General features: G+C 37.0%; 3 protein-coding genes across 5 annotated transcripts in view; 1 reads left to right on the forward strand and 2 right to left on the reverse strand.

Annotated features, from left to right (window-relative positions):
• The window catches only part of LOC108974761 (solute carrier organic anion transporter family member 4C1), a 10,357-nt gene extending 4,247 nt beyond the window's left edge, over nt 1-6,110 (reverse strand). Inside the window, exons 1-3 of one of the 3 annotated variants that reach the window (XM_018942788.1) lie at nt 5,540-6,110; nt 1,619-1,873; nt 521-774 (exon numbers count right to left, since the gene is read on the reverse strand). In XM_018942788.1, coding sequence (XP_018798333.1) covers nt 521-774; nt 1,619-1,829 — 465 coding nt within the window. In that variant the 5' untranslated portion in view covers nt 1,830-1,873; nt 5,540-6,110. Of the gene's footprint in view, nt 1-520; nt 775-1,618; nt 1,874-4,502; nt 4,568-5,539 lie in introns of those variants that run through there. The other 2 variants (XM_018942789.1, XM_018942790.1) reach the window with 2 other exon arrangements.
• A 2,625-nt stretch (nt 6,111-8,735) lies between these two features.
• Nucleotides 8,736-10,155, reverse strand: LOC108974786. The gene is made up of 4 exons (XM_018942821.1): nt 10,040-10,155; nt 9,873-9,975; nt 9,569-9,809; nt 8,736-9,456 (listed from the first exon to the last, which is right to left on the reverse strand). The coding sequence occupies exons 1-4, from the start codon at nt 10,126-10,128 to the stop codon at nt 8,837-8,839; spliced, it is 1,053 nt and encodes a 350-aa protein (XP_018798366.1). The 5' UTR covers nt 10,129-10,155; the 3' UTR covers nt 8,736-8,836.
• A 2,840-nt stretch (nt 10,156-12,995) lies between these two features.
• Nucleotides 12,996-18,110, forward strand: LOC108974760 (solute carrier organic anion transporter family member 1A1). The gene is made up of 7 exons (XM_018942787.1): nt 12,996-13,336; nt 13,476-13,664; nt 15,498-15,654; nt 15,718-16,467; nt 16,544-16,802; nt 16,885-17,173; nt 17,229-18,110. Exons 1-7 carry the CDS (start codon nt 13,198-13,200, stop codon nt 18,074-18,076), a joined length of 2,631 nt encoding a protein of 876 aa, XP_018798332.1. The 5' UTR covers nt 12,996-13,197; the 3' UTR covers nt 18,077-18,110.
• The last annotated feature ends 644 nt before the right edge of the window (nt 18,111-18,754 follow it).

An 18,754-nucleotide genomic window follows, 5' to 3' on the forward strand; every position in this document is an offset into this window, starting at 1 on the left:
AGCTGGCAGCCAGCTTCACGTGAAGTCGCGTTGTGACGACGAAAACAAATCACATCCCTTGTATGGAAAAGTTTTTTATTTGATGATATATTTTCACAAAGACAAAGGTACATTCGTTCATATTGTTCAAGTCGGATCACTGTAGCTTCAATACAAACTGACCTTTCAAAATCAAGATAGAGCTCATTTGACATGCTTTTCAGCTATAAGAGAACCTGTGAAAGGTATCATAGTTTCGATGCAGTCAAAGCTAATTTTTTTCTTGCTTTTAATTCAACTATATAATGTTTGTTCGATTTCAAACCCATTTCTTGTATGTATATAGGCTCTGAGCTTAGCTTGTATAGCTCTGAGCTTAGCGCTCAGTAAATTTTAATTCGGACAACTTAAATTGAACTAAATTATTGTGTACGCCAAACCCTCACGCCCACACACACATAAGTATATGTATGTAAATATAGCACACACACATATGAAATTTGATATGATAACATGGAATGTACTAATTTTGTTCACCTACAACCAATGAGAATGAACTTGTCATATTTAACGTTGGGTTGGACGACGACTGCTCTTGTAAATATTCCGCGGTGAGATGTAGCGCGCCATCGCCGGCGCCATAAATGAAATGTGGCAGAGCTAATATATAACAGGATAGGCCGCAAAACACAATGCCCCATGCGATCCAACGTGGGCGATTTCGTTGACCCCCAATATAGCTGAGTATGAGCGAGAGTAGGATTTGTGATATTTCATTGCCGCTCAAGATAATACCTAATAAACGGTAAAGAAAAAAGTGTGAAATGTAATAAAAAGAATATACATTAATTTATGTATGTATGTTTAAGGCATAAACTAGAAAAAAAGCAAATATCGGAGGTATTATAATAGCACCGGTCATAGTCAAATCCAGTTTTTGTGCATTGAAAATTGTAAATTTTTTTAATTTTAGATCTTAAAATTTCGTTTTACATATGAGAGAGCCCATATGAACATAAAATATATATAAAAAAAAGCACTACAACAACATGGTTTATTCAGATGAAAATTATTTCTTAAGTTTTCCTGTAGGAGAAACTGAAATTTCACAAAAGTTCGAAAATTGTGTTGATCGGTGTAGCTAGTTTGCTTTTAATTCCTAATTCTTAAAATAGCAAATTCGTCAATTACGCAAGACTTAGTTTAGTGTACATATATAATTACACTAACCGACTGGGCACAAGCGAGGCTGCAACACTAACTAAGTGAGTGCACATATGAAGAATTTAAGTCTGAATATTGTAGAAATTAATGGGAAAATATTAAGCATTAAAATTATGACTCTCATTCGAGTCTAAAGCCGTTTATCATTTCAAAGTGCCGCTTCACAAAAAAAAAATCTACTTTTTCTAATAAAATGTATAGCCAACAAAGCGTTTGTATTTCTATTTAAAATTAAAAAAATCTGAAACATATTTTATTAGTGTCAAACCCAAGAAATAGTTTTGAAGTCATCACCACTTCCATTTGGTTGCTCATACGCACTGTATACTGCCTTCATTTAATACCTCAATACGTATATATTTTGTTGAATCTTTGAATGTATATGCCGCTAGTCGCTTAGAAATCGAATATTTACCTGTTGTTTGGCTAGGAATCTTGAAGCGTTTCTCGATTGTTGTTAATGTGACGACGAAATACATGTAGGACATGGCTTGTATGGTGCCCAACAGCCCATAGACCATCATAAATGACTTTGTTGTTGTGTAGCGTTGCATCCAAGCGGGATGCCATCTGGCTAAACCGCATAAGTAGTCACCGGGTCGTTGACGCAATTGCGCTTCTGCCATTTCGAGTCCTCAGCATTAAGTTGTTGACGCTACAAAAGTTGCGACTGTTAAACGAATAGCAGTTATTAAAGGAAATATTGAAAATTACTATATAAGCTTTCCATAAAATCATAAAAATCATGAATTTCTACATTTTAGGCGCGTAATGGATTATACGAAATATTTGTCACCGTTAAACCGAACTGATTAGATTACTCCATTTTTCTCTTTATGAGGCTTTACGCTTCTAATAAAGTTGAGTGACGGATTGTAAAAAAATGTTGACGGTCATTGTTGTCACCAAAAATAGCAATAAATGAAATATTGTAATCTAATGACCGGCTGTTGGCTGTTCTAACCTACCCAATGTGAAGCAAACCTTATTTATAAGAAAACATGAAGTTACTTAGTATTTGTTAATGACAAGTAAGTTAATAACACTTAAATTATTTCTAGTAGTTTTAGTAGCCAGTTATCAGCTTTGTAGAGAATATTTCGTCACCTAAACTGCAAAATAACGTAATATCAATTTCCATTAGTTTACAGGCAAAGAAAAAGCAATATAATAGAAATCAATTCAGATATTTTGTAATACGTTCTTTTGCATTTTAGGTAACGATATGTAGTTTACACAATACTTGTTAACGGATATATACTTTTATATATATACGCATATAAGTACACAACAGTTCCTCTATGAACGCAAATAATCGTTGTGACACTTCTGATCGACAAGCTACGTATTTATCTTTCATGGACTGGAGATCGTGCGTTATCAAGCATTCCATTTCATTAGGTTTATTTAGCGTTAGTCAGGCAATTCTTACAAGGTACTTGTTAGTTGCTGACTTATTTGCTCAAGTTGTTTATTTTAATTTCTTTCAGCGTTTATTTATTAAGTAGCAGATCATTCCCACTTGCGGGAAGTGGACTTCATATAAGTAGACGAAGCATCGAACTTCTAATAGTATTTATATTCAGTTCGGCACACGATCGTTCAGTAAAGAGCCAACTGGGCGACTTCCCTATGACTTGCCGTGTTGCAGAGTAGCTCACGCGACTTTTTTCTAATACCTTTAATTTTATAATAATACATATTGACTGGAATGTCGGAATCAAATTATTCAAAATGTTAAATAAAGGTATCAGTACCGAATATGAAGAAATGATTATCTTTTGATAAGGATTAATACCAAGATAGAAATAAAGAGCTTTTACAGAGACGACATTAATATTTTTTAAGTAAATAACCACTTATTGTGAAGTAATTATAACAGTTAGATATACTACTATGAGTATAAAATACTTGCTCGCGACAAACAATAATCACCGAAGGCCTTTTCCAACATTCTGAATGTTTTGGTATCGGAAATTTTATTCCGCACACAAATTTTATTGGAACTTCATTGGTGAATGATTTCACTCTTCATAAAAATCGCCGAATGCATTTTATGTATTTCAGAAAGACAAGCATATACTAAATGCTAATGATTACTTTGTGGTGACAGTTGGAACAGATGTCACTGACAGTCATTTCAACCCAGAAAAAAAGTATGTCGTCGCGAAATTTAAATTAAAAAGTCTTACTAATTTTTGCACATAGTAGTATGTATACTATAGCGATTTTTTATAAGATAATTATATGTTCCACAAAGTGGTATTACATTATTTTGTTCATAGATTAAGCCAAAGGTAGAAGGGAAAGTTTTTATTGCTATATATAAACGATTCGACTTCTGTAAAAATTTTGTTAGTCTTGTAAAAGAAATTACATAGAAATAAAATGGCAAATGCAAAATCCAGAAACTAAGGTATTTCCAATTACAAACCCAATTTGTCTGATATAGATCGCATTTACTAATTTGAAACAAAGGAAGTGTTGTTCGACATAGAGACATTGGTATACAGTCCATACGAGAAAATAATAATTTCAAGAATAAGGTCGTAATCTGAACATTTAAAGCATCAAAATTTGGGCAACAAAAAAATTTTTTGTTTGTAGAGCTGTGTAATAGAGATAAGAATATCTCATACATACATATATATGTATACATATACATTATATATATATATATTATATATATATATATATGTATATTTCATCCTTTCAGCAAACATCGCTCGAGTTTAATGATCTTCGATTAAATACATATATATTTATATTACTACATTAAATATATACGATAGAACATAACAATTAACGCTTATCACCTTAAGGTTACTTGGCGGCGACTTTTTTACACACTTCACAAGAAAAGGCGAGCGTATGTACAAAAGTATATACATATATGTATGTAATGTATATGTATGTGGGTCAAATTTTTTTTGCGATACCCTGGAAAATAAATAGGTTCTTAGATACCTCTACGAAGGTCTCTCCACGGAAGACATTCCCGTTAAAATTAAGAGATCATATTTTAACGGGGCGGTCTTCCGCCCTACAGTTTTCGATTTTTTCTTATTATCAGATGGAAACATGTATATCTCGCTTCTAGCTACTTGAAAAAATACATGGGTTTAAAGGTTCTGTAGGAGAATTAGTGTTCTACAAAGAGGTATCTTACGAATATTTCGTAAACCTAGCTATTTAAAAGTTATTAACGGTAAAAGTTTGGTAATTTTTATACAAGTTTCTTTATTTCATACGAATTTATATGTGAATGAAAAAAAATCATTATAAATCGGAAAACTCACAGTTTTTTTTTGTAGAAATTTACTGCTTTAGAAAATGGTCACTTATCTCGTTTTTAGTTTTTTTTTTATTAGGTTCTTTTTTATTATTACTATTTTCTGTTTTTTGTTTGTTTGGTTGATTTTTGGCGCTGCATATCTCATTAATACTTAATTTAACCGAAGGCTTATAGAGACTTTCATTGAGGTTTCTAAGAACCCACTTTTCGGAGTACCAAGCGAAAAAAATGTTCGTGTTTTTTGACTCACCCTATTAAGTATATATTTATATAGCAACATTATGAAATAATGTACCAAAAAGACTTCCCGATGTATATTCATTTCTATGTATATTTACATACATATGTGCAGATAGATTTGGAATTCATGTACATACATATGTATTTCATACAGGTATGCTTATCTTGAAAGTCTTTTGCGATAAAATAGTTTTTACGAATTAAGACGCCAAATTTTGGCTAGTTTTGCCAATTAAAGGCGCCATCGTGCAGCAGTTGATAGAAAGAAGGTTCAAAGAGATTAAAAAAGGTGTAAAATTAATTTAATTATTATAACAATATCAACGCTGAAAGCGCAAATTTCCGATATTTTTGTCAAATATTTGCACTTTTGAAAATTACTATTTCTGTTTATTTTACTATCATTTCTATCGTTTCGTTTTGAAGTGCAATAACTAAGGCGAATCGTTTTATAAGTAGCGCATGCTTAATTCGTGAGCAAAACATCGAAATGTATATTTTAATAAAAAAAAATTGTTAAATATGATTTTTTTTTTATTTTTAATTACTAAAATATTTTCCTTTTTCTTTTCCGCTTTTACGTTGTATATATCTTTTGCGGCCCAATTATTTTTTAACATCCTTTATGCACTCTTTATGCTCCGCCATATTTGGACTTTGCTTCTTTCAAACTAATTTTTTTTTATTTATATGCATTTTATATATTTTTAAACTTTTTGTTTATCACATTGACTAATACAATTTTTCGCAACAGCAATGCAAATAATATCAATTAACTGCACAAGTTTTTATTGCAAATACCTTTGTTACACTTTTCGTTTCCTTTAAATTCGTTTTCACGGCCTTCTTGTTAATTCAGCCGCTTGTTCACTATGAAATGTTCGAATTTTCCAAACACGTCCTGCGTCGTCCACCTGCGCTCATTTACTAAAAGTTATTGAGCAATTCTTTTATTTAGCCGGAATAGTGTAAAATTATTATTGTTGCTGTTTATTATCAATTATTTATTGTATTTATCGCTTATTTATAATCTTATCAACAAATTGGGCCTTCGCGCGTAATTTAGAGAGACCAATCGAAATTTACAAGTATGAGCGCACACTTAACAATTTAGCAATACTAATTACAGTTATAATTTTTACGTATTGCATTGCTGAGCACTTTCACATGTAACGGAAAAATATTATTTGTTTCACGTCAATTATTTATGTAATTTATTAAGAAAACAACAAAAAATGCCGATTTTCTAACATAATTTCCTTTTTATATTTTAATTTTGCATAGTTAGTTCAAACAAAGCAAGTGTCCACACCATAATTTATTACGCTTTACAATTTATGCGATTAAATTGAGCAAAAGTTCCGTTGATATCGGCTTGGCGTGCCGAAATACACTGATTTCCACAACTGGGCCACATTCAAATCCGCGCCACACATTGCATTCTATTAATCATAATTGCGTTGTGATTGAATACAAGCTTCATTATTTGAATGACAATAATGAGAGATATGATGCGCTTGCATGTAGTACGTTGAGTGTGTGTGTGTACTCACACATAGATTCGGATTCGAGGAGATGTCTGCGTGGTGTGTTTGATATCAGCGATGGCTACGTCATGGTCTTCTACAAGTGCCGACAGAACGGAAGAGAAAGTCGCTGTGATAGCGATTACACATACACATACATATGGTATGTATAATAGATCGAATGTGCTTATAACATACATGCATATGCATATTCACAACAATGATAATGTTATTTAATAATGTGGCCCTTTTGGCTTCGTTCATTTTTCAACAAAATTCTCCTTATATTTACTTTAACTTGATAGAGCAGTTATGAGCACTGTATCATGTCCATGATTGCATAGAATTACAAAAGAACAACTTAACTATTATACCTTTGTAATATAGAGATGTACAAACTAATCATCATCGAATAATGAGTAGAGGGTTTCGATGCGTTCATTTGTCACACCTGCCTTCTAGGAAAACCCGAACAGTGGTACAATATGCTTCTTACTTTACGAAACTGCAAACGAAGTTGTTTGCTATTTCACTCACTGTCTTTCTCACTGCATCATTAATTGCTATTTCATTGTGTGAGAAGTTTCCATACAACATTATGCTACTTAATTTATAGAGAGAGAGAAGAATTTTTATGAGTGAAAAGTCTTCGGGGAGTAAAGTTCGCTGAGCGCCATTTACTTGGGAGTGGCCAGAAACCATTATTTTACATATATCTGAAGTAGCTTACGACTTCTGGTCTTAGTCTAAGTATCCTCTCGGTAAACAAAAAACATCGGTAAACAACAAGTGAGAAGGCGAAATATCCCCTATCCAGGGTTGTGCGCTGGGTTTAGGTCCCACCATATAAAAAACCCCACCAATGAAAATAAGAAAATAACCTCACCTGGTAGTGAACGAGGGCAAGACGGAATATCTCCCGTCATCAAACAAACAGTCGTCGTCACTGTTAATCTGTCTCTTATACACATCTAGATGTGTATAAGAGACAGATCCAGGGTTGTGCGCTGGGTTTAGGTCCCACCATATAAAAAACCCCACCAATGAAAATAAGAAAATAACCTCACCTGGTAGTGAACGAGGGCAAGACGGAATATCTCCCGTCATCAAACAAACAGTCGTCGTCACTGTTAATAGTCATAACTTCAAAGTCCAGCATTAATACCAACAAACATGTCAGCCTCGAAATCCAACGCAGACTAACCTTTGCCAAATGGTGATACTTTAGCTATTGAGTAGACAATTCAGAAGTGACGTCTTCTCTCTACGAACAAGGGCTAAACTTTACAAGTCGTCCCCGTCCTGCTATATGATGCAGAGGCATGGCCGATGACAACATCTGACGAGTCGGCATTACAAGGAAGTCGGAGGCCAGAAAGAATGACTGGCACGCTATTGTAAACTCGTAAGCGATGTCTACGCCAATTAAGAATAATAAGAAATGTCTTCAGACTAACTTTGATCTCGACATCCAAACGATCCAATAACGCAAACTGATATTGTTTATTAAATGTTTTGCCATGTTTGAGGTAGGCGATGAAAAAAATTCTATGTGGATAAAAAACTAGCAGAAATCATGTTTTGCGATTATTGTCGTTGTTGAAGAGGTTATGTAATCTCCACTTGGATCTAAGGTTAAGGCCAGGAGACGTGCTGTTTCGATGGGGCCAGACCATAGGGAGAGGGGTGTTAGATGGGTAGAATTCGCTGGGCATGCAAAGAGGTAACTTATTGAACGCTGGATCTATTTCGTATGTGGGAATCGATGCTGGAGAAGGGAAAGTATTTGTATAACCTGATACAGTATTCAGAACGATTCGTGGAAACTCGAGCTCTTCTGTGCAAGTGTTCAACCGAAGTGAACTATTTTAACACGTCTGAAGCTTTCCTCTCCTTCCATATCGGAACGGCTGTCGAATATAACATCTAATCAGTAATGTTCAGAATCTGTCTATACTCTTTCGTCCAGTACGTGAAGTTGTTCGCTGTGGATTTAGTGGAGGAAAGTTTCAAGCAGTTTGCAGAGAAGAAGCAAGGAAAGTCGGGAGATAGCCGTTTACTTTCGAAGGCCGACTATTATGTCTTCGTACGCCTTGGATGACTTTGGTCAGGCAACAACCATTAATAGAAGTGCCGATCGCACTCGAATGTGTAATGAAGTATTTATGTTTCATCCGTTGCCGCAAATCGGCGCAGAAACATGTTCTGAAGTGAATATATAAATATGACCTCTCGTTTCTAAATGAAAGCCCATTCACGGGATATAAAGTCTTGGTGATCCCAACTATCGCTAACGCGGCACGGTATATACTTCCACTCATACGGAAGTAATTCCGTTGCCTTCCTGCCGGCTCGCCGAACCACCATCAGCTTCAGTAAACAGAGACGGGTGCGATAGCCTAATCAGTAATCCATCTTCAAATATATGTTATGGAAACCGCAAACAGAAATAATGAACTTGACACCACAAATCGTTGATGACCTTTGCAAGTAGTATCAAGTTAATCCTTTATTTATTTTAATAAATAAACTAAAATAAGCTACATCTAAATTCAATCAGTCAACAGCTTTGTTAAGCACTTCCGGTTGCTGATTCGTACTTAGTTGGTGACTGCACACTCATCAACATACCAATACCGACAGACAGAGCAGTGAGTAGTATGGCAGTGATAAAAATACCAGATATAATGGCAGGCGATGTGAAGGCTTCACATGTCCAGGCATCTTTAAACCTGAAATCACCAACACGTGTGTCTTTATCATATTGCAATTGCACCCTTTTTAATATAATTGCCTCCTTATCATTATGGAGTGATATTTTACCACATGAATACGAGGAAGTTTGCGGTGCATATAGATCAGTTACGTAATATTGCGTTTCGTTGTATTTAAATGATTTTATCTCAAAGTAACCATTGCTAAGTAGTACACTGAAGGCCAGCGATGCATTTGTGTTATTCGCTTGAAATTCAACTGTCAATATGGGATCCGCGCCGGACACGTTCATACTCTGCAAATATATAGTGTCTACATCATCTGCCGTTTGCACCTGGAATTCCGTGAAATAAAATGAGAGCTGGTTGTGTTGGTGAAGGTGGCCGATCGGTTCATCTGATTCACCTTGAGTACCCAAGAATAAGTAGGCAACGTTTCCACACCCTGAGGCATCCGTTATAGCTTTTATGACATCATCTGGAAAGCAAGTGAACAAAATTTAACACTAAATATCCATTAAAAGACATCTTAAGGGGGGTAGACTTTTATAGTAAATAAGTAAATAATTAATAAAAAATAATTCCCTTACCGCAACTTCTCATTGGATTTTGCGCTCTGCTTAATACATCCAATGAGATCGTATATAACGTCCCAACTCTACACGATAAAGGAGCATCCAAATTTCCTTCGTTGATAGCCTTTAAATGTCTTGTGACATTTAGCGTTAAAAGAGCTTTTATAGGTCTCTCAACATTAGCGTAGAAGAACGCCTGTGTCTGTTGACTTAGATATGGGAAACAGCCTTCGCAACGGAAGCTCTTTAAGGTTACCTTTAATATTGGAATAATTTCAAATTGGAATTTTGAGTAACTTTTCTTTAATTAGCAGCATACCGTTTTATATATAAACGCTACGACCATCTTCGTCTCCAGTAACGGTTTTATTTCGTTAATAAATTCATGTTGACTTATTCTGGGAAACACAGATTTCGGTTGGCTAAAGCGAAAAGTCAAAAATTATTATATCTGTATATACTTATAATAAATATAACGCAACTCACACTTCAGCATGCCAAATCAAAACGGGTCCACAATGTGCTGCGGTCACAAGCACAGACAGTACAAGAATTCTAATGATTTGCTCCTGCATTTTGGATATTACGTCTAATAAAATTGAATAGTGTTATGAAATTTGTAAAATTAGACAAACGTTTTGACAATTAAATCAGTGCAAAATTGTCAACAATGCGAACCCAGTCGAACAATTTTATGGAGACGTATATTAGTAGTTTGTGAGTCAAACGTTACTCTTTTAATGTTTGAATTTGAGTGAAATTGTAAAGTGCACAAGGAAAAAGTCTAACTTCCGTTGCATCAAAGCTATAATAGGCTTCAAAAATTCGAAACTATCCATAAAGAACTTGATTTTCATAAGTAAGTATGTCTGGCAGCTATAGGCTATAGCGAACCGATCTGAATCATTCGGAATCGGAAATTCTAAGATTGCCATAGGCAATACCTCATGCTAAATTTGGTGAAGGTACCTTATCAAAGAAAAGGGTTTTCCATACAAAAACTTCAGTTTTTATGGCAGCTATATGCTATACCGGTTCGATATCAGCGGTTCCAACAAATAAGTAGTTTTTTGTGGGGAAAAGGACCTATCTTAAGAACCTGACAGACGGATAGACAGACGTACATGGCTAAATCGACTCAGCTCGTCATGCTGATCATTTGTGTATATTGTGACAAAAAAGTAACCGGAAATTGTAAATAAAACGCAAAATATTTACTACTGTGATCAAATTGATAGGAGAATTTTGTCCATGTCATCTCCCTCAAAGGAATCCCGCTGCAATACACTTATTCCAACACATTTTCGATTCAGCTTTATATCCTCAATCGAGTTAAAACGGTATCCTCGGAGTGGTGGCGGCACGATATTAGTTGAAAACGTAGCGAAATGATCACGAATAGCAATTTCGCACTTATTTGTTTAATAAATTCAGACATAGTAAAAATCGAAGAATTCACTTTTGGCGCCTCACAAAACGAAGCGTATCTCAAATACTATTCAAATACTATTCGAAAAACACGCGAAGTACAAATTAAAAATTTAGCTGTCAATTTGATTACAGAGTTATATTAACATCAAAAACAAATCGTTTATGGTCAAAATGTTCGAATTTAAAAGTTTTGGACTCGGAAATACTCCCACACCCCATTTAAACACCCCCACTTGGGAGAAAAGAATCATTTTGGCGATTTTCTCCTACAAAACCGGCGCTTTGGGACACATTTTTGTTTTTCTAAATTTTTGGGTAAATCCAAATTAAAAATTTCTTTAACAAAAATATGCCCCATGCGATTCTGTAAATTTCTGCATTTTTATTTTTTCTCTACGACCAGTAGTTTAGAAGTTATAAGCATTTTTGTGTTCGCTTGTATTCGGCGGCTGCTTGCTACATGCTCCTGGTCGCCTGGTAGAAATCTGAGATTTTGGCACCAAATTGAATGCAATTTTTTCTTCAGCCGTGGCGGATGCATCAAAAATTTGGGAGATGGGTTGCATACGCAAAGGGGCGAAATTGGGAATACGGAAGTGGGGCATATCCACGGACCGGAAACAGGAACAGGACACCGACCGGAAACGGGGGAGCGGTGCCACACTTCCGGTCCAGGTCCAAACAGGAAGTTACAAACCGGAAGCGGATGCACGCTTGACCGGAAGTGCCGACATACTTCCGGATTGACGACCGAACCGGAAGCCATAAACCGGAAACGGATGTCCCCTTCGTTCCGGTTAATCACATCCGTTTCCGGTTTGCGACTTCCGGTTTTGGGCTCGGACCGGAAGTGTGAACCCGTTATTTCATTTCCGGTTGGTGTCCTGTTTCCGGTCTGTGAATATGCCCCGCTTCCGTGTTCCCAATTTGGCCCCTTTGCGTATGCAACGTCCCATTCACAATTTTGGTGCATCCGCCGCCGCTGCAGAAAAATTGCATTCAATTTGGTGCCAAAATCTCAGATTTCTACCAGGCGACCAGGAGCATGTAGCAAGCAGCCGCCGAATACAAGCGAACACAAAAATGCTTATAACTTCTAAACTACTGATTGTAGCGAAAATACAAAAATGCAGAAATTTGCAGAATCGCATGGGGCATATTTGTATTAAAGAAATTTTAAATTTGGATTTACCCAGAAATTTAGAAAAATAAAAATGTGTCCCAAAGCTCCGGTTTTGGGGAGAAATACGCCAAAATGATTCTTTTCACCCAAGGGAGGTTGTTGAAATGGGGTGTGGGAGGATTTCCGAGTATCTCTCTATTTATTCCAAGTGTAAAACTTTTAAATTCGAATATTTTGTCCATACCAAGAATATACTCGTATTGGATATGGGGGCTCGATTCAACCTATTTTTGAGAAGGATTATCCCTTAATTTCAGTTATATGTATGTATGTATACATACATATATAACAGAATTCTGCTGAGCTGAAAACAGAAGATATGTTTTTTGGCTTCACAAGCGACTGCATCGTTGCCTCCTATTTTGATGATAATGCAGTAAATTATACCCTACAAAGCACGGGCAATTAGATATAACTAATTTCAAAACTTTAGATCGAGAATGTTTTATAAGAATAAATTACATAAGCCATTTGAGAGACTGGTACATTGCAACAAAAACGACAGCTCGGTCATAATGTTTTTCAAATTAAAAGGCAAATTAAATTAGCTTGAAATTGATTTCCGGTTCGATTTCTTAGAGCCTTTTGAACACTTCTGGAGCAGCCAACTAGCTTCATACTCAACATGTTGCATTGTTTGGCAATACACACACATACACACGGCGATACGCTCCGCAGCAGCGAGAGCGATATTGCTTATCAAAAGCTGATAAACTGCATGTACGCTGGTCTGCTTATCTGAAAACTGCCTGGCTGCGATAAGAAATGAAACCTGAGTGCGTACGGTAGAATGACGGCGGATTCCACCTGTGCGAGAACCGTTGTATTAGTCATTTGCTTGCTTCGAATAACGACGAAAGTTCAATAACGAAATAAAAACACAATTTATACTGCTCCAATATTAATAATTAATTAAAAATATAATTAAGTGCTTTAGCAATAATTTCATTTGAATATTCGTGTGTGTGAGTCAGTTTGTTCGAGATGTCTATTTTAGACTAAATGTGATATCGGAAAAAATCAAGTGTAAATGAACAGATTAGAAAAGTCATATTTAACTCATGCTTTGTTTTATATCAGACCCTTAGTAGATGCCTTCAAAATGACGGCGGGTGCACGCAGTTCGGACTTATCGCAAATAGCCGTAAACGCCAATAATATACCAAACGGTTAGCATTTGAATGAGCGTACATACATATACTGCATACAGATACATTGTTATTGTGTTGTGAAATATGAAATGTTCATGTTTTTGGAGTTACCTTGTGTTGACGAGTGTATAACCAACAATCTATGTTCTCTTCGCAGATAGTGTCGATTGTGGTGTAAAATTATGTGGCTGTTGTAATGGCCCCAGTTGCCTTAAATTGGCACGATTACGCATCTTTGTTGTAGTGTTGGCGTGTGCTGGTTCGATACAGGGTGCCTGTGAAACCTACTTTCGTATAACAGCAAAGGGAGCGGCACTTGAATATGATTATAATCCAATAATTGTCGGTAAGTAATGTTATTTGCCTTACCTTGTCCTACAAATGAACATAGTCCGAGTGATGGAACTTTGGATTTAATAATAAATTGAAAACTCAAAAAAAATAAAAAAATCTGATAAATATCAGTTATGCCCTTTTAAGAATGAAGTAGGGTGTTTTTTTATTATATTTTCGATTTTTTTCGAATACTTTTGACTTAAATTGTAAATCATCATAAGAACGTTGTGTCTAAACTTTAAGTCGACTGAAGTAAAATTCCCGAATTCTCGGTGTTAGCTGAGAAAAACTATTATCTAACGAATGAATCATAATTTTTGATTTCACATTGTCCACCATAGGTTTCTTAAAATGTATTTTAGCTGTTTTATTACAAAAATTATAAAAAATTGGCCTTGTTTTACACGAATTAACCCCACTCCCCCTTTAAGGTAATCATTTGGTTAGGAATTTTAGCTTTTGGTTATAACCTCACTAATCTTATCAATACGATACCAATTTAAGTGTAATTATGCAAGTTCAAGCCTTGTTCGAACTAATTTTTTGAGCAAGCATATGTATGTATGTATATAATTTACAGTTTTGACCATGATAACTATGATAAACAAACAGTTATTGGTGGCAAACTGTTATCATATCTCTACAGTTAGTACATTATCAATGAATGCAATCCAGTCACCGCTTCGTTTTGCGATCATATATTAAACATACACACATACATACATATGAACACATTTATTGTTGTTGCGCACATTTATAGATATTTATAGTCAATTATGGGCGATGCGTAATCACAATAAAGTACATAGGAACTAATTCACTTCCGCCACAACTTTTGCTAAAAAATTGGCTAATACGTCGATAACTGCATAATTCAACAACATAACACAACTGAATAAGCGCATCCGAGGCGCATAAGCCAACTTTTTATCAAAAAACCAGCCATTTTATTTTTCTTGATAATTTACAGCTTAACTCATAAACAGCCCTTAAGTACAGAGTTCCAGATGCGCTAAGCTTTGCTCTTTCCAACCGACACCTCGTTCATCGAAATCGGTGCATAATTGTAGAAGTTATAAGCCTTATAGTAATAGTAAAACTATGTCTGATCCCTACTGGTTGCTTCTGGGTGCCTGGTAGATCGACAGCAAATTTTCCACAAAATTTACATTTTCTCGGCCGCTGTTTGCAAGATGCCAACAATTCTGGTACCAAAATTTAGTATACGTTTAGGAGCAGGATGTACCAAAATAAAAATAAAAATCCGCTGGCAGCTAGCTGGCATTTCTAGCGCCTGGTAGGGAACCGGCGATTTGAGCACTAAATTGAATTTTTTTCGGCCGCTTTTTGACTGCTTTTCAGAGAAAGTCTTCCAAACACAGAATTAACTCCTTTCTAGTTCTAAATCTAAGCTTAGCTCCGCTGTCAGAGAATAGAAAATGGCTAAACTTTAACTACCTTCGAGTTCTTCTATTGGATAGCTAGGCCACACCTTTTGCCACAGTCGTTATAGCTATTGTATAATGGTTAACCGGTGTGGTATACCATCATTTCTTTGCCAGTTGGCTTTGAAGAAATCAGGAAAACCAACCGCCGACGACGGGCACCCTCCACTACGACAATCGAAGCTCTCACACAACGACTGAGATCCTTGCATTTTTTAGCACTCAAAGGATAGATTTGATATAGTCTCGACTTGTCAGCGATCTTTTTATTCCCGTAAGGAGAAGGTAAACTAAGAGGTAAACGTTTTCGAAACCTGAAGAGGCGACCGACGTTCACAGTCAACTTAATATGTAACTCAAATATAAGTTGACCTTACTTTAACCATTTTTGTTTTCAGATTGCCTCATTGTTAGCAGTGGCATATTTCAAGCCTTATTTGCGTTGATATTCGCACATTGGGCACTCAAGACCCATTCAATAAAATGGCTATCAGGCACAATTATTGCACAGTCGCTTGTCTGCGTCATCGCTGTCATACCAGCCATAATTGGCTTGTAAGTAAAATATAAACTCATTTCAAATCCTGCATAAATACTGTTATACAATTAAATTTTTAGCTCCGACGGTGTGGTGGCACCCATCAGCAGCATAGCTGCAAACATCTGCAGCATAGCGCCGTATCAGAAAAGCATACTCACCGCACCGCAAGCTCAGCTTAGCACGCTTATATTACTTTTTGTGTTACAGTTCGCGCTCGGCTTTGCCAATTTGGCCTTCTACACAATCGGCACCACATACTTGGATGACAATTCAGCTTCGATTGATAGTCCGGCTGTAATAGGCACCGCTTTGGCGGGACGCATCTTTGGCCTACAAGTTGGTTCGTTTGTTGTGCTTGGTGTAGGCGCAACAAAGCTTGGGTGGTGGTTGGGTTGGCTTATCTTAGCACCTTTAGTTTTGTTGAGTGGCATAGTGTTGGGCCTATTTCCGAAGCGTCTGCCGAAAACCGTTATACATCATGCAGCCCAACGCATTATTGAAGAGACACAAACACGTACATTCGGCAGTCAATTTTCCACCTATATTGATGATGTGGGCTTTTGGCCCTCACTAAAACGTATATTCACCAATAAACTGCTCATGTGCAATCTTTTGGGCATAATGTTCATTTTCTCGGCTACTGTGAACTTTGAGTTGCAAGAGGAGTCATATTTGCAATCGCGTTTCTTTCTGCCATACAGCGAAGAGGATGGGTTGCTGCAGGAATGGGAAGCGCGATTTGTGGCTTACTTCCTGAGGCCACCAGTGGCAGCAATGGGCATTCTGGTATTGGGACTTATTATCTCCAAACTGAAGCTATCTAGCAGGTGCGTATGCTTTTCTTGTGTATTTGAATCTAATCCGAATTCACTAATTATCGCCGTTTGCTTTGCGCTTTTGCAGAGCCATAACTGCACTCAATATAATTTTTGGGGTAACTTTGCTGGCCGTTTTCATTGCGAATATATTTATCAAATGTGAGGTCGGTGACATTGCTGGCGTCACTCAGGGCAAGGTATTGCAGCCATTCTGTTCCAAACAGTGCACCGGCATTTGCAAGGCGACCACCTTTCAGCCCGTCTGCCCCGAAAACTCAACGGTTACTTATTTTTCGGCATGCTACGCTGGCTGCACACGCACCAATAGTATTAATGATATTCTGGTAAGCAGAAATGGTTGATATCAACAATTTCCTCAAAAGCTTCAATACCTTCGTTACCAAATTTTTCCACTTTCTCTTGTAGCTATATGAGGGCTGTACCTGCACATCCAACTACAATGCCGAACCGCAATTAAATCTGCGTGCAACCGAAGGCGCTTGCAGTTACGTCAACTGTCAGCGCATGTTGATCGCTTTTCAGGTACTAAGTTTGATAGCTGCCGCTGTTTTAGGGTCCAGCACCATAGGCAAGGTCATAATTACTTTGCGCAGCGTGCTACCACAGGACAAGGCCCTGGCTTTGGCGACGCAACTAACACTTTTCGGCATCTTCGCTTACATACCAGCGCACATCGGCTATCAAATGGTCACAAGTGAGTATTGGCTTTGTCAAATTTAATATAATAACAAACCGTTTTCCGTTTTTAGGATACACTTGCGTCTACTGGACACCGGAGTACAAGCGTTGCCTGCTGCGGTCGACGCCCAAACATGGCAATATTTTAAATATCATTTCAGCATGTCTCATTTTAGTTGGTATTCTATTCGATATATTAGTTTTTATTTTCGTAAAAGGTCTCAACATATATAACTGTAAAGTTACCGATCCGAATTATTCACCTTCACTCTACTCACCCATACCACGTGAGGATCCCCATGCAGCTGCTGTACCACAAGCTGCAGGCGGCAGTCCTGTGACTACACAAACTGATGCTTCACCAATGCAACGCCGCGATGGACAATCCGTACGTTCCGCACCAAAATCTGAGGGTGTCAGCGTCTTTCGCAATCCCAGCTCGCTGACCGATTCATCGGTGGGTGAGAATAGTTTACAAGAGCATCATGGTAATGGTATTACGTATGCCCAAGTCGTCTTCCCACCGGATAAACATAAAGTCGACGATGGCACCACCAGTCCCAAACGTATGGCTGTGCGTGCTGATGTGCCGCTGCATCATCTCTCTGCTCATGACGTACGTGCGCAACTGGGAAATCTCAAGTCATTTAATCAGGAAAGTCCAGACGATAACGAAATTGTTAAGGAAGTGCAACCGGAAATCGAGGAAAAGGTACCGTTAACATTAAATATAGCTGCCGTCAATGAGCCGACGCCACCGAAGCCTATAACACCGACAGCAGGCGTTAAAGTGCTCCCACCAATCGCGCCGAAACCCAAAAAAATGGCAACAACGCCGGTTACTAGACCTATAGAAACAGATTTGGATAAAATCGAAACGCTACCAGCACGACCTTTAAGTCCAGAAACAGATTTCTAATTTTCCATTAAAAATCACGTATTTAATACAGAACCAAAAAAAAAAAAATCAGCACAAATATTTTAAAATTTTAGTATTAAGTTTATATTCATTGATTTTTTAAGAGCGCCTAAAATAAATATTTATGCACATACGATTAAAAAAATGACATGTTCTCTTTTAAGTATATTCGGAATTGCTGCAAATATAGTTGGAGTTGATGGCAATTAGGTAACAATCTAGTAGTGAAAGACATACAATGTCTATTTCGCTTGCTCCAATACCAATTCATAAAAGCTTAAAATTCTTCTCTTCTTCTTTGGGTGTAGGCCGCGAAGACAAAACTTCGCCAGTTGGGCGAACATCCAAAGTGCAACAGGTTTCTACGAACTTGATCCCTTCATTGGATTGGCGGGCGTGCATCACCCTTAATGCGAACGCCGAGTCTAACCGGCGCATTCGTTGGACTTTTATCCGCTTATCTATATCCAAACAGTATCTTAAACAGTTCGTGTTTCCATCTTCTTCGATATACATTGCCTATGCAGACGTCTTCAAAGATGTTGCGAAGAACAGTTCTCTCGAATGCTCATCTCGGTTCGTCTTCGTTCAAGCTTCTGCGCCGTCTAAAAGGACTTACTTACGACTATGTTGTCAATATCATCTGCGTACCCCATTAACTTTGTACTTTGAAACTTT

Source organism: Bactrocera latifrons, unplaced genomic scaffold, assembly GCF_001853355.1.
Source record: "Bactrocera latifrons isolate USDA-ARS-PBARC rearing strain unplaced genomic scaffold, ASM185335v1 scaffold_59, whole genome shotgun sequence".
Classification (NCBI taxonomy): domain Eukaryota; kingdom Metazoa; phylum Arthropoda; class Insecta; order Diptera; family Tephritidae; genus Bactrocera; species Bactrocera latifrons.

What these genes read in the sequence shown, in the direction of transcription:
- LOC108974786 (XM_018942821.1), bottom strand. Translation starts at nt 10,128, where the DNA reads ATGCAGGAGCAAATCATTAGAATTCTTGTACTGTCTGTGCTTGTGACC. An exon ending in TTGATTTGGCATGCTGAAGT is followed by an intron (nt 9,976 to 10,039) that starts GTGAGTTGCGTT and finishes TTTTCGCTTTAG; the next exon opens with CCAACCGAAATCTGTGTTTC. An exon ending in AAATCCAATGAGAAGTTGCG is followed by an intron (nt 9,457 to 9,568) that starts GTAAGGGAATTA and finishes CTTGCTTTCCAG; the next exon opens with ATGATGTCATAAAAGCTATA.
- LOC108974760 (XM_018942787.1), top strand. Translation starts at nt 13,198, where the DNA reads ATGAACAGATTAGAAAAGTCATATTTAACTCATGCTTTGTTTTATATC. An exon ending in AAACTGAAGCTATCTAGCAG is followed by an intron (nt 16,468 to 16,543) that starts GTGCGTATGCTT and finishes GCGCTTTTGCAG; the next exon opens with AGCCATAACTGCACTCAATA. An exon ending in ATAGTATTAATGATATTCTG is followed by an intron (nt 16,803 to 16,884) that starts GTAAGCAGAAAT and finishes TTTCTCTTGTAG; the next exon opens with CTATATGAGGGCTGTACCTG.